The sequence below is a fragment of the Artemia franciscana genome, chromosome 3 (assembly GCF_032884065.1).
Source record: "Artemia franciscana chromosome 3, ASM3288406v1, whole genome shotgun sequence".
In the NCBI taxonomy this organism is placed as follows: domain Eukaryota; kingdom Metazoa; phylum Arthropoda; class Branchiopoda; order Anostraca; family Artemiidae; genus Artemia; species Artemia franciscana.
The window spans coordinates 30,809,635-30,825,448 of record NC_088865.1 but is presented as its reverse complement, the minus strand read 5'-3'; the positions used below and the strand labels follow the sequence as shown (position 1 = coordinate 30,825,448).

Here is a 15,814-nt window from a genome sequence, read left to right as displayed (position 1 = left end):
CCTTTTTAAGTGACCAAAAAAATTGGAGGGTATCTAGGCCCCCTCCCACGCTAATTTGTTTCCCAAAGTCAACGGATCAAAATTTTGAGATAGCCATTTTGTTCAGCATAGTCGAAAACCTTAATAACTATGTCTTTGGGGATGACTTACTCCCCCACAATCGCTGGGGGAGGGGCTACAAGTTACAAACTTTGACCAGTGTTTACATATAGTAATGGTTATTGGGAAGTGTACAGACGTTTTCAGGGGGATTTTATTTTGTTAGGGGTGGGGCTGAGGAGAGGGGGCTATTTTGGAGGATCTTTCCTTGGAGGAATCTGTCATGGGGGACGAAAAATTAAATGACAAAGGCGCAGGATTCTCTAGCATTACTATAAGAAAACAATGAAAAATAAACATGAAAACGTTTTTTTTTTCAAATGAAAGGAAGAAGTAGCATTGAAACTTAAAACGAACAGAGATTATTACGCATATGAGGGATTCTAAAACTACTTTAGTATAAAGAGCGAGGTATTTAGGAGGAGATAAATACCTTACTCTTTATGCTAAAGTATTTTTAGTAATTTCAACTATTTATTCTACGGCCTTTCTGTTTCAGGGGTCATTCTTAAAGAATTGGGACAAAACTTACGATTTAGTGTAAAGAGCGAGGTATTAACGAGGGTACAAACCCACTCGTATACATAATAAATAAATAAGGTTATGAAAGTTTGTTACGTAAGTTAATTCTCAAGTTACCTATATTTCTTACTAATAAAAACGTTCGTTAAAAATTAAAAGTTCTACTTACCTTTTTAAGTAACCGAAAAATTGGAGGGCAACTAGGCCTCCTTCTCCACTCCTTATTTCTCAAAATAGTCTGATCAAATCTAAGAGAAAGCCATTTAGCCTAAAAAAGAATTAATATACAAATTTCATTTTAATTAATTTATGTGCGGAGAGCCAAAACCAAACATGCATTAATTCAAAAACGTTCAGAAATTAAATAAAAAAAACTAATTTTTTTAGCTGAAAGTAAGGAGCGACATTAAAACTTAAAACGAACAGAAATTACTCCGTATATGAAATGATTTGTCCCCTCCGCAATCCCTCGCTTTTTACGCTAAAGTTTGACTCATTGCCACAATTCTACTTTTTAAAACAATTAAAAGTTTTAGCATAAAGAGCGAGGGATTGCGGAGGGGACAAATCATTTCATATACGGAGTAATTTCTGTTCGTTTTAAGTTTTAATGTCGCTCCTTACTTTCAGCTAAAAAAATTAGTTTTTTTTATTTAATTACAGTTAAGGCAATATGCACAAGGTGCTACCGCTATTAATACTACTGCTACTAATGCAATACTAACACTGCAACTACTTCTACTACCACCGAGACTATTGTGATAATAGTACTATTAAGGCTACGTCCATGGAGGAAAAATTTGAGAGAATATTCATGGCAAGTTTGGACTAACAAAAGACACTATGTGCATTTAGATTATCAAAATAGCGAACCTTAAGCATTGATTTGTGTATTAAGCAGGAACTCTCAGAGAATACTTAAAGAGGAAGATCAATTGACCAAAAAGAAATATGTGCACCCTATTATTAATACTACAGCTACTGCAACATTTACTAGTTCTATTACTGTTGCTATTGCTCCAACTACTACTTCTATAGCAACTACATGTAAGATTATGAGCATTAAGATGAAAATTGCAACAAGTATATGAATATACAGATTATCGGAAGAGCAAATCGGCAATGTCATGATAATGGCTTATTGTATTAAGTTGAGTAGTAATACTACTATTACAACTATACCTAAGGGTATGAAGGCGAAATTTTCACAGATTATTTCTGAAAATTTCAGTTGTACGGGTGAACCTGCCATTCGTATGGAGGTTGTCAAAAGGGCATACCAGCAATATCTTAGGAACAGTTTCGTGTGGGAAAAACTTACAATGCCTGTTATGGGGGATGTTGAACTAATCAAAAGACAATATTTGCATTATAATACTACTAATTTTATTCCTACAACTACTACTACTGCTACTATTATTATTACTGGTACTACCACTGCTGTTACTAAGCTAAGACTACTACTGTTAATTCTACTCCTACTGCTACTACTATAACTATTGGTCTACTACTGCTGCTAATAAGCCTAGGGGTATTAAGGCATCGCCTTAATGTTTTATTCGCAGTAAAGCGCAAATTGTGTTCTGGTCTTGAGAAGGCATGGGGGTTATGAGCCCTACTCATGTTAATTTCTGCTCGTTTTGAGTTTACCTTGGCTATTTATTGTAGTTTCTGCTCATTTTGAGTTTCATTTATTTATTGTTAGTGATTTTTTGGTAGTTTTCTGCTTGGAAGAGTATTTGACTTTATTTTTGCTCATTCTGGGCTTAATGGAGCTCTTTAATTTTCTTTAAAAAACCTGTGTTGCGGAAAAAGTCTTGTGGAAATTAATCAGACATAGAAGAAATTTAAACACTTAAAAAGTAGCAGAATTCCCAACACCCTTGTTTTTTCACTTGGTGACTTGAAAATAATTTTTTTTTTGATTTTAGAAAGTGTGGCTTTAATCAAAAGTTGTTTTGTTTCTCTGTCCTTGAATTACAATTGATTATTTATATTCTACGCTTTCTCGTAATTGTAACCATAAGTGTTCGTTGAGTTTAATTCTTTATTTCAGTAGTTTAATTGTGAGCCTTCAATAATGTTTTTGTTCCATTTGTTGTCCTTTTTCCAATCTGCCGTGCTCAACTTCTGTGTACAATCCCTTTTTTCATTCAATATTATTAAGCCTAAATCAAATTTTTAGGTGACGCCCTCAACTATATTCAGGTCAATTGTCTAAAATACAGTTTTTAGATCAGCCCTTCTTAAAACTTGTTCCTTAGCAACTTCCCGTTGAATTACTTTTTTGGCTTATGTATTGATTTTGGCATCGCTAGCATAATAACCAGAGTCCACACGCTCCTACTTTTCTTGGAAGCTATACAGCACTATATAGCTGCTACTTTGAACAACAATTTAGAAAATATTGGGCTGAGGCCATTTAACTTGGGGTAATTTGAGGACAGTGGCTTGACTAGGATTCTGTTACCTACTTTACTTAAAAGCCTTCCCTCTCTTTGAATCAAACAGTTTGTGGTAATGAACTGTAGTAAGGAGCGACCCAGCTCAATAGTAACCAAAACTCTAAAAAATGGAAGTTTAATCTTACCCATCAAAAGTTACGAGCCTGAGAAAATTTGCCTTATTTTAGAAAATAGGGGAAAACAACCCCTAAAAGTCATATAATATTAACGAAAATCACACCATCAGATTCAGCATATCAGAGAACCCTATTTCAGAAGTTTCAAGCTCCTATCTACAAAAATGTTGAATGTTGTATTTTTTGCCAGAAGGCAGATCACGGATGCGTGTTTATTTGTTTTTTTTTTTTGTTTTTTTTTCCCAGGGGTGATCGTATCGACCCAGTGGTCCGAGAATCTTGCGAGAGGGCTCATTCTAACGGAAATTAAAAGTTCTAGTGCCCTTTTTAAGTGACCAAAAAAATTGAAGGGCACCTAGGCCCCCTCCCACGCTAATTATTTTCCCAAAGTCACCGGATCAAAATTTCGAGATTGCCATTTTATTCAGCGTAGTCAAAAAACCTTATAACTATGTCTTTGGGGACGACTTACTCCCCACAGTCCCCGTGGGAGGGGCAACAAGTTAGAAACTTTGACCAGTGCTTACATATAGTAATGGTTATTTGGAAGAGTACAGACGTCTTCTGGGGGATTTTTAGGTTGAGGGGGGGATGGTAAGAAGAGGGGGATATGTTGGGGGAACTTTCCTTGGAGGAATTTGTCATGGGGGAAGAAAAGTTTCATGAAGGGAGAGCAGGATTTTCTAGCATTATTTAAAAAAAAAAACAATGAAAAAATAAATATGAAAAAGCTTTTTCAACTGAAAGTAAGGAGAAGCATTAAAACTTAAAACGAACAGAAATTATTACGTCTATGATGGGCTCACCTCCTCCTAATACCTCGCTCTTTACGCTAAATCATTTTTAGCAATTTCAACTATTTATTCTACGGCTTTTGTGATTCAGGGACCATTCTTAAGAAATTGGGACAATATTTAAGCTTTAGTGTAAAGAGCGAGGTACTGACGAGGGGGTGAATCCCTTCATATACGTAATAAAAGCATGAGAATACAGTAGTTCGTTACGTAAGCTAATTTTTAAGTTACGTATATCTTTTACTAATAAACATTCGTAAAAAATTAAAAGTTCTAGTTGCCTTTTTAAGTAACCAAAAAATCGGAGGGCAATTAGGCCTCCTCCCCCGCTCCTTTTTTCTCAAAGTCACTCGATCAAAAATACGAGAAAGCCAATCAGCCAAAAAAAAAAAAAAATATGCAAATTTCGTTTTAATTATTCATCTGCGGAGAGCCAAAATCAAAACATGCATTGATTCAAAAACGCTCAGAAATTAAATAAAAAAAACAAGTTTTTTAACGGGAAGTAAGGAGCGACATTAAAACTTAAAACGAACAGAAATTACTTCGTATATGAAAGGGTTGCTTCCTCATCAACGCCCCTCTCTTTACGCTAAAATTTTTTACTGTTTTAAAAAGTAGAATTAAGAGAAAGAGTCAAACTTTAGCGTAAAGAGTGGGGTGTTGATGAGGAAGCAGCCCTTTCATATACGAAGTAATTTCTGTTCGTTTTAAGTTTTAATGTCGCTCCTTACTTCCCGTTAAAAAACTTTTTTTTTTTTTTTATCAGCATGAAAACTCCGCCTTTTATGTATTGGCCAGTGGGGTAGCTATATAACCAGTACCCTAAAGCAAGTAAATTCCCAATGTACCCCCCTTTTCTTGGAAGAAAAATAGCAAAACTTGTACCATTTTATTGAAAATACGTTATTTATTTGAATTTAAAAGCTTTTCCGTAAAATTGTGATCATGAAAATGGTAATCAGAAAACAAAAAGTAAGTTTATGTCGACAAAATACAAGTCTACAGTCATTCATTGACCAATGTGATGATCCTTTCCAACTTTATCCTGGACAGCTCAGCTCCACGCAAGGGAGTCTCACACACAAAAAAAAACACGACCGAAAAATGTTTTTGCCTCAAATATTGACCTTGACATTTATACTTTTCCATCTTCGCGAATTCTCTAGCTGAATCAGTTTGTTTTAGCTGCTCAGTCGTAGCTATGGTACCTATATATTCTTTATTCCCAGCTACTATACTGACTCCTCTACTTTGTGTTTGATTGGTTTATTTACCGTGCTAGGAAGCTAGGAAAACGAATATGTGGGAATTCTATCATTAGAGATTATAATTAGTATTTGTCTTTTCTATTTCAGCCTGCCACCTGTTCAAAAATAATGGCAAATATAATGGATGTACTGCACAGGGACGACATTGGCGATTCTAGTGGTGATGCAGCTACCATTATTAGGACTATGCTACCCATTGTCCAAAAGACTTTGATATGGATTAACCTAAAGGAACAAAGGGTAAATTTCCAAAGATAGCTTATGATGTAATTAATATTGCTAGTGTTGTATGTCTGTTTTTGGCGGCGTAACATTTAAACCGGAATAAAAGAATTTTCCATTGAAATTGTTTTCTTTGCTAGCTCGTATCTAGATCTCTTGCTCACATCCGTTTTTAGAGCATGCTTTATTGAACTTTACCGAACCCCTACCCTACCGAACCTCTACCGACTACCCTGCACCCCTGGTGCATCTTTCGTGATATTTTTAGCCCTTCAAATACCAAATCAGTCAAGTCCACTTTTCTTAGAGTTTAGTATCAAATCATTTGAACAACTTTTTACTTTATATGTCAATATAGGTATTTCTTAAAAATATGGATTATTGTAAGATTAAGTGAGAAATTAATTAAGTCCTTGATTGTCGAAAATATTTTTTTTCTTTTTTTTTGTCATAGCCGAGTTCATACGAAAATCTACCAATGTATATTTTCTAAGCGCAAACGTACAAGAGAACACCCAAAATCCTTGAGGCAAGATCATATTTCTGTAAAATTCTAGAGGAAAGGGGCCACTCAAAAACAAAATGCAAAAATAATTAAAACTGTAAAAAAAAGAAATGAATATTTCTGGGTACTTCTGCTTTACCCACATGCTTGTGACGTGATAAAATGGAAAATTTTATTCAAACGAAACATGAAAAGGTATTAAAATGTTTTAGTTTCTTCTGAGGGGTGTCACTTTGGTTGGAGACATATTTCCCCCTATATTTTTTCTCCCCCCCACCCCGCATGGATTTTGAAAATTACCTCTTTCCATATTTGTGTTGAAATTTCTCTTTTTTTTATTTTCATTGAACAAGTAGAAGACAAAAAAAAAAAAAATAATAAATACCGCTCTAGGTTAAAAAATACCTTCCCGCTGTATTCCCCCATTCCAACTTTCATTTAAACCCTAATTTATAATCACCGTAAACATGCCCAAGTAGTAACGTCATGGTGTTGGGTAATAAATCAGACATCAATAATTATTTACAAACGTGATTAGCATGATTTTTTCTGTTTTTTTTTTTTTTTTATTTGACAATTTGTTAACAAATACAAAAATTTGGTTAGCAACAAATTTAACTTTTAAGCTTTGTTGCCTTGTTTTGAACGTAGGAAACTATTTTCCAGGTAGTAAAGGAAAGGACAGTATATTTTCATCGAGTGCCTTTTCAGGGACTGAGATGCTGACTTCACTCTCCGTCATCTGTTCGGGGAGGGCTAGAAAGTTAGTGTGTATGCCGTTAGAACTATATTTAAAAATGAATGTCAATGAATATTCGGAGCATCAGAGCGAATCTGAGGAGACGGGAGTGAAATCTTTTTTTTTTTTTTTTTTTTTTTTTTTTTACTGAACGTATCGTACTTGATTGATTACCTCTCGTTTTAATTTCAGGGTTTGCTTGTGGCAATCCTAGCATCCATATTTCGAGCAATGGATGGTGTACAGTATTATGAATATATAGCCAGTTTAGTGTCTGCCTCTCGAGACGGCCTGTTGGATTTTATTGCGCAAATTTTATGTCAGTTCAAAGATCTGGTCTCCCTTCAGGTTTATCCTAGAGACTGGAGTGAAATGATCTTACTTGTTAACAGGTAATAATTTTAAAGAAAATATGTGATTTTCAGTTTAGAGTAAGGAGTCGTTATGGAAAAAAGAGGGCTTTTTGTGTGTGTTTATGTGTTTTTTTTGTTTTTTTTTAACCTTGTTAACTCTAAACCGGTCTCCGTGGTTTCTATAGTTGGAACTCCAAGCAGTGGGCGATTTTTCCGTGTTTTATTGTGTTCCCTGTTTTTAAAATACACTTATCAACTCGGTCAAATGTTGGCGCCCTAGTCACATTACTATTTACAATCCCCTCCTTCTCAAGATTTCGCTATAGATCCGTCGGTGTGCTGAAGAGAAGTCTCGAAGACGAAACCAAGACGTTTTATCCTCTATTCTACACTTTCTATAACATTTTATATCATTTTGTTTTTCAGCGTTGATTATCTTAATTTCGTTTTCAGTTACCTCCCATCTTATAAGGTTTGTCTTAATAATTGATTTTATATATTTTTTCTACTTTAATTTCATCTTGTGATTTACTAATAGCTTAGTCCCAATATTTGGGGTAACGCTAGACTTTTAGCCCAATCTACCGTTCACTAGAAAGTACAAGAGGCTAGAATGTGTCATTGTCTGTTGCTTCTGGAGAAGTGCATTAACACATACCTAGGGACTGTTAATAATAATTAACTTCTAGAACAGGTCAATGACTCTCAAGTGATTTCGATGGGGAAGTATCATCCTCCTTAATTAAATTACAGTAAGGGGATAAGTATGTCATGGATTATTTCCTGTTGTTAGTCTAAGGATAATTCAAATTTTTAAAGTATTGCTATAGGTTGAAACCTTTTTTTTGCAAACTTATATGGAAATATTGACGATTATACTGTCAAAATAGCACAAATCTTCAATAAAAATTCACTTAAACTGGTTTGAATATAGAGATTGGTGCCTAATTATTTTTTTTTTCTTTATTCTAGTTATTTCTTAAAAGCTATCTGTCTTTTTTCTCACACAATTCGAGATCATTTTGCAAATCCCTTTGTGGAACAAGTTTGGAATAATTTTTTCCAATGTGGAATCACATTTATGACCCAGGAGTCTCTTCAACTTGAGAGCTTCAGTACGAACAAGCGACGAAAGGTAAGACCTTTCTATAAGTATAGGTCCAATACCAAATGGATTTGAACTGAGTTTAGACTAAGCTGAGATGAAATTGTAAAAAATATAACTCAACATTTTTTTATTTATTTTTTACAGTTACCTAAAATCGAAAGCTTAAAGACAGGGATGGGGTCATGGATCTATTAATAGATCCTTGGAGGGGGTTCTCTTGTGTAATTGTCTGAGGTGGTTCAACAGATCCGTAAGTGTCTGATGAAGTAGATCTTTATTCTTCTGAAAATAAAATGAGTTCCACCCGTAGTGATTTAGTTTTGTTTTGATATAATATAAGTGACAAAATAAACAATATAAAGACTAAATCATAAAAAAGTGAGCAAAAATGAAAATAAAAAAGAATCGAAATAAAAGTGAAAACTTCAATTTACGTAATTATGTAACTTCCACTCTATCCTAATATATACTTTCCATCCTAAAGTAAGTTCAGAATCGAAGTATTTAATAAAAATGCATATTAAATTTGCATTTTTAGGTAATATAGAAACATTACGCTATTTTCTAATATGGATACTTTTATCATTAGGCTTCGGTAATTCTTGGGAATTGGTTTTGTATATTTTCCTTATACAAAGAAGCTGCCCATATTGCACACAATGTTATTGATTTGTCTTGGTTAGATCTTTTATATTTATGAAAATAGCTAAGATAAGCTAATATCACTAATAGCTAAGCCTGAATACTTGTATTCCTTGCATGTCTTTAAGATTTTTATCCTGGCCTTGAAGTCGTCAAGGTTGTTCTTCTTCTCTCTATTTTTTTTTTTTTTCTTTCAGATAACAAGTCGGTATAAAGATATGCGTCAAACAATGGCATTTGAAGTACGGGCCATGTGGTTTAATTTAGGTGTTAACAAAAGCCATTTTATTCCATCCATGGTTGGACCATTCCTTGAAATGACTCTTATACCAGGAATTGAATTACGAAAGAAAACAATTCCCATATTTTTCGACATGATCCAACATGAATTCTATATGACTCTCGAGAGCCAAAGACCTGATAGTGGAGTTTCCATTTCTGTTGAAACGTTTGGAGCCAAAAAATATTTTCCGATGGTTGAAAATCAGATGATTCAACAGCTTGATACCCTTATAGAAGGTGGACGAGGAGATAGTCATTATAAAGATTTGTTTTTCATTATTTTAGCGAGTCTATGTGAAGAGCATCGCTCTTTGAAAACATGTGGTGTTCAATTTGTGCAAATGGCAACAAAGCTTATCGAACGTCTTCTCGAATACAGAACTTTGATTACAGATGAGCATCGAGATAATAGAATGTCGTGCACAGTTAATATTCTCGATTTTTATCGTGAGATAAACAAACAAGAAATGTATTTAAGATATTTGTATAAACTCTATGCATTGCATATTGAATGTGACAATTTTGGGGAGGCCGCATATACTTTGCAACTTCATGCTCAGTTGCTTGATTGGAGTGATGATCCAGTGACTGACGTACTTCTTGGAGCAAAGAAGGGGAACTGGAAAACACAAAGAGAGTTTAAAGAATCACTTTATCTGGAAATGATCGAACTTTTTGATAAAGGACGGGTAAGACGTCGTTTTTCTATGACCTGGTTTTTATAGTATGATCAATATAAAGTAGCCTTAAGTAGTGCCCTGGTTGATAATTTAATGTTTTATTTTCCTTGTTTTCTTGTTTCAGCCGTCCTGGCCGAGTGGATTGGTGCGTTGGATTCAGGATCCTTTGTCTGAGAGGACGCGGGTTCGAATCCCAGTGTACTCAATTGTGCAATTTGGGACGGGGGTCAGTGGCGTGACTCTGTAAGCTTAGCCAGTGTCGATCCAGCTCTAAATGGGCACCTGGAGGAATCTGGGGAAGGTAAACAGGAAGGGTGTGCGAAAGCAGAGGATGGTTGGCCCCCAACCCCTCATTGCACTTCCTAGCTGAAGGGCCAAGAAACGGATATCAGCGCCGCCGGTAGGGACTGTAAAGGCTAATTCCGTATCCTTTACCTTTTTTTTTCTTTCCTTGTTTCAGAACAACTTGTTCCTATTCCTCTTGTCTTCCTTATTGAAGAAATAAATCATTAAGCGAATTTTATTCCCTTCCTTGCACCCCAAAAAAGTCTTTCGCATTTTTATATTTTTAAAACAAATCACCTTTTTTCACTTTTTTCCCATTCTATGTTTTTGTTTCCTTTTTTGTTATCTAATTACCCTTTTTTAATCAAGCCAGAAAAAGATCTGATCAATTCATCTAGAAAAGTATAGGAGGCATGCAATTGAAAATTTCCATTGAAAAATCTGATCCGTCCGCTTACAAGTTTTCAGAGTCAAATGTAAGCTTCTATCGTTTAAACGATATTCTTAGTTAATCCGATAAACTCCTTTGTAGTCAAAGTTATGGTTTGTCATATACTTGTTATTCGATAAAATGTAAGGAGAAACAATTATGTTGATTGCTCTTCAATTAAACAAATGTCTTCACAAATGAATTCCGCATCAAAATTTTATGGTACTAACTGTTAAAGTTTTTTCAATAGGATCGTTACGTGGCAAATATACAGTCGTTGTAATCCTTTCAGCTAATGCCCAAGCCGCATCGTACTCACACTCGTTGATAAAAGACCGGGGAATATGTTTATTTTAGGTTTTATATGTTTTTCTCGGCTGTAATGGTACACATGTGCTAATGATGCATAAAATAATAAGAATTCGTTTTGAAAAATTCATGTAATTACTTATTTGAACCTAACTATCTCGCACTTTTCCCATGTCTTTCTATCATACAAACACAGGGAAATTTACAGACAGGAAAATTGCTGTTTCAAGCTTCTATTTTTTTTAAATTTCCAAAAATTATGCCTCAAATCTTTACTTTGATTGGTCAGCCGTAAATTTTTAGTCTGAAAGAGAAATTTCGTTTAACTTGAGAAATTGCAAACGTTACATATGCGAAGTTCGGATTTTATCCATAAGTGTGACTAGAATATTACCTAGGCATTTAGGATTCCATCGTCTGTGTAATGTCAAAACCTTTGTTCTAGACTTTCGGATTTTAAAACTACCCAACTACATAAGCCTTTATTTGACTCATCAAAGTGGTAAGATCTTATATCTAAGATCTTTTATTCAGATTATCGTTTTTTGCTTCATCAAAGTGCTAAGGTCTTACAACTCATTGCTAAAACATGTTTGCAAAAAACGGTCTAGGAAGTAAGATCAGACCCTCAGATTTTTGCTATAAGTCATTTTGTATAAAAAGGATGTAAGATCTTAGCAGTTGATTTGCTAAAAAACCGGGCATATGAAGTAATCACTTTTTCATGGTAACATCGATAGCTGCAATCCCGTTATTAAAATCAAGCTGCCATCTATTCATGGTTAATTGGAGAAATAGCCAAGACAGATAGTCTGAGTGAGAGGCAAAGCTTGCATAAGGTTAAAGCATAAGGTAAAAGCATTGGTTTCTGTTGACATAGCAGCCCTGTTCTTACTGCTAGTATAGCTGTTTAATTGTTTTTATAACAGTGTAATGCTTTTGCTCCATATCAGCCAGAATATACCTCTCCATAAACTTTCCTGAAAAAGGTTAAGTGAAAAAGAACACCAATAATAAAAATTTCCTGGGGTAAATATTCTGTGGGGGAGGGGGGAGATTTTCATATTCAAATGGAATTGATTTGTATATCTTTTTCCGACTCTTTGCGTATGTAATCAAAATGAATTAATTATTTAAATTATATCAATGTAAAGGACAACTTTATTCAGTCTTGGATTAACTCTATTGTGGAAAGTTAATGTTCATGTTCATGTTCAAAATTAATGTTCATATTTATTTATTCAGTGCGTTTCTGCGTTTTTCAATTTAGGAACTTGGTTCCCCAATAAAGGGGAATTGTCGGGCGAGAATCTTTTGTAGGGAGGATTTTCGTGGAGAGAATCCGCATGGGACAAATTTTCAAACACTTTCAAATTTAAAAATGGAATCGTTATTAATACGATTGTTATATATAGTAGGAGAAATTTTCAGTGGTGGACAATTTTCCGGGGAACACTTTTTCTTGGATTTCCTTTCTTTTAAGATAGCAGCAATGGGCTTCGGGTAAGCTAGTAGTTAAAAAAGTGATAATAAAGCATACAATAGGGTTTCCTATATTTCTCTCTATTTTTTTTTCAGTATTCTGAAAAAAAAAGTTGTTAAGGTTTACATGCAATTTTCAAGATAATTTTGAGGTACTGTACAATATAGCCTTTGGGAATTTTCTATAAGCTTATTGTTATGTAGCAAAATCAACTTTATTGCTATTCAAATTTTAACTTGTATATGCCTAAATAAAAACAAGTTAATTTTTGTAGATGTGGGAAGGAGCCTTGAAGTTTTGCAAGGAGCTTATTCACGAATATGAAGAAGAAGTGTTTCATTACGATAAATTGAGCAAGCTTTTGCGTCGAATGGCCGACTTTTATGACAAAATTATCTCTACACTTAGGCCTGAAGCAGAATATTTTCGTGTGGCCTTCTATGGCCGTGGGTTCTCTGCTTTTCAACAGAATAAGGTAGGGAAATATGCATTTTATTAGCAGTGCATTATTTTGAGATAGCTGACACGTTTTTGGTATATAGAAAAAGATCGCCCCTCCGTCTTTCGCTAAAGTGAATAATAGTCTGCTTATTTGTAATTCATGTTTAATTTTGGAATTTTTAATTAAATGTCGGATTCAGTAAGTGTGATTTTTGAACTATCTTCATTGACTCTTGCTATAAACAATGTCTGATTCGAAAATTTTAAAAATGATATAAATATGTATATTAGCCCATAGCATCTCCTGTCGTCCCATTTTTTCCTTCAGGCTTGACAAAAATCGTAAACGAGGTTGTGATGTAATTTTTCGAAAACATGGCATCGAGCCAGGAGATTTGAGTCAACTCCTGATATAAAACTTTAAAATTGACTATTCAAAGTAAACTCATTTCTTATGTAATGCTGTCGCTCGTAATAACTTGAAAGGATTTTAACATGCAGGTTCTTTTAGTGACAAATGATATTCCATCTAGCAAAGAACCATATGGGAGTTCCTTTGTTACTAAAGGAAAAAATCCTGTACTATTTTAAATATTTCCCAAGAATTTCTATGGCTGGTTTTCAAGAGTTTTTCCTAGTAAATTTAAACTCAACAATTTGTAATCAAACATACCCTACTTTTTAGTATTCTGGGGGGAAGGGGCGTCAAGCAGAATATCCTCCTCCCTCCCTTTGTGCAAGAATGACTTTATTCTGCAAATGCAGTCTCAATTTCAACCTAGAGCAGTTGGTCTGGTGATATATTTGGAGTGAAAACGCTCTTTGCAATGCCCCGATTTTTCTCTATTTGGTCAAGTTCTTCACTAAGAAGAATTAGGGTTTGAAATTATCTAGTCTCTCTTTTCTTCTTCAAAAATCTTATCTTCTTACGTTCCCATCTTTAGTTTGTCTGCAATGGCAAACCTTTTGTTTATATAAGCTCTGCAAGTTTAGGCCACCTAATCATTACGTTTAAAGTCACAAAACCGTTACACAGTTTTTTGAATTGTTATTCTGACAGAACGTATCTTACAAGCTGAAATTGAAGAATGCTGTGAATACGATTCTTTTGCATTTCACTTCAGCCTATGACGTTTGAACCTATGTCTTTGGATCTTTGATTGACACTTGTATGACATTTATGCAGCCAACAACAATGTTTGTCCACCAAGTCTTAAATTTTTTTAAAATAAATGAAATAAATGTTAGTTAATTAATCTTTTTAGTAAAGCCAGTCAATACATTTATCGCTATTCAGTGATGTTATCTTTCATATTTTATGTCGCTTTGCCTTGGCAATGTTAATCTAAATCCTATCGTGCATGGTTCTAGTTTCTATTAATGTTTATTTTGTAGGTGTATGTATATCGTGGAAATGAATATGAAAAAATCCAAGATTTTGTCGGGAGAATACAAACACAGTTTCCAAATGCTGAACCTATGCAAAAGTTGACACCTCCAAGTGCTGAAATCAAGGAATCGCCCCAACAGTGTGAGTTTTTATTAACATTTTCAGAGTTGGTAATTTACAATTACCTTGAAGGTAAATTATTTACGTTTTTTCCTTTTTATTTGACATTTAAACTTCTTCTTTAACTCCTAATTCTGCACAAGAAGCTAATAAACTTAACAGAGTATATATGCTAAGGCCCCCAAGGGCAAATAACAGAGGAAAGAGGATAACATAAATTGTTTTAGGCATTTACCCCCCCCCCCCCCATGGAAAATACCCTCCCGGGAAAATACCCCCTAGGGAAATTACTTCCCTGTGGAACCCCCCACCCCAGAAAATACCCTTCACCGAAAAGCTGACGCCTCCAAGTGCTGAAATCAAGGAATTGCCACAACAATGTGAGTTTTTAGAAACATTTTCAAGGTTGATAATTTACAATTACCTTGTAGGTTAATGATTTACATTTTTTCCTTTTTATTTGACATTTAAACCTCTCCTTTAACTCTTAATTCTTCTGTTAACGTTCTTTGAGTTTCAACTGTATATTTTCTCGTTGGGACTATAACAAATTTTTTTAATTTTTATGCAGCAATGACAAAAAAGCTATTGAAAACTTAAGCAAGCTTTGGTAGTGGATCTATCTTTGATCTTTAAGGGGGATGTTTTATAATTAATTCATAGTATTCAATATTTAACGCTTGCCTCTGAATTCTTTATTTATTTCTGTGATTATCTTTTAATTTTCTCCTTTGCATTTTCCCCTTTAATAATCTTTTCTTATTTATTACAACGAAACTGTTTAAAGGCAGCGTCTTATCAATACTAAATTCCTCCCCCCCCCTCCTCGGATCAGGTACATATTCTAAGAAGGAAAAACCATGAGCCCAGTTGTTAATTCTCGCCAAGTATGATTGGAGTTTGATGTCCAGTTTTCGTGGATGGGTTCTTGATAATAATTTAGTGACCACCCTTCCTCCTTCTCCATTGGGCTTGAAATTGGCTCTGAACTCTGAAAGGCATATTTAAGGATAAAATTGAATTAGGATGAGGAGGAATTCATTAATTCTGATCCTGTGACACAATAACTCATTTTGCTGGATACCTTCATGACAAGACTTTAGGTTCCCACCCGCCTGAGATAAGATAAGTCCAGGGTGCAACTAAGATATTGGTTGTTACCACTCATCAAATTTGGTTGAGAACTAATTACATTTCCTGGTAGACGTCCTGACGACAAGAACGTAGTAATCTCCTCCCCCCCCTACAATAGCTGAATTTGGCCTGGACCCCAAAAGCCACAGATCAAAAATGAACTTTTACTTTTGATCAATTTTTGTTAAAATCCGACGATTCCTTCTAGTATATGCTCCGAATATCCAAATTTAGGATTACTCTTCGTCCCAAAAGAGGCGAGGCTGCATTCAGAACTGAACAGGCGCAAGTAAGACACCATGTATTTTTTCTCACCATGTTTGGTTAAGATTCCACGTCCTCCTATGAAAGATATCTGAGATTTGGAAAGGTGCCTTTTGGCACCTTCAATGTTTACTAAAGCGGGAGTCTTTTTGATATATGT

At 34.6% G+C, this 15,814-nt stretch overlaps 1 protein-coding gene across 2 annotated transcripts in view; it reads left to right on the top strand.

Moving 5' to 3' along the window:
- LOC136025148 (dedicator of cytokinesis protein 1-like) overlaps positions 1-15,814 on the top strand; it is a 132,537-nt gene that overhangs the window by 79,648 nt on the left and 37,075 nt on the right. For both annotated transcript variants that reach the window (XM_065700899.1, XM_065700897.1), the window contains exons 17-22: positions 5,355-5,507; positions 6,926-7,125; positions 8,059-8,221; positions 9,034-9,807; positions 12,580-12,780; positions 14,142-14,277. In XM_065700899.1, the coding sequence (XP_065556971.1) occupies positions 5,355-5,507; positions 6,926-7,125; positions 8,059-8,221; positions 9,034-9,807; positions 12,580-12,780; positions 14,142-14,277 (1,627 nt within the window). The remainder of the gene's footprint in view (positions 1-5,354; positions 5,508-6,925; positions 7,126-8,058; positions 8,222-9,033; positions 9,808-12,579; positions 12,781-14,141; positions 14,278-15,814) is intronic.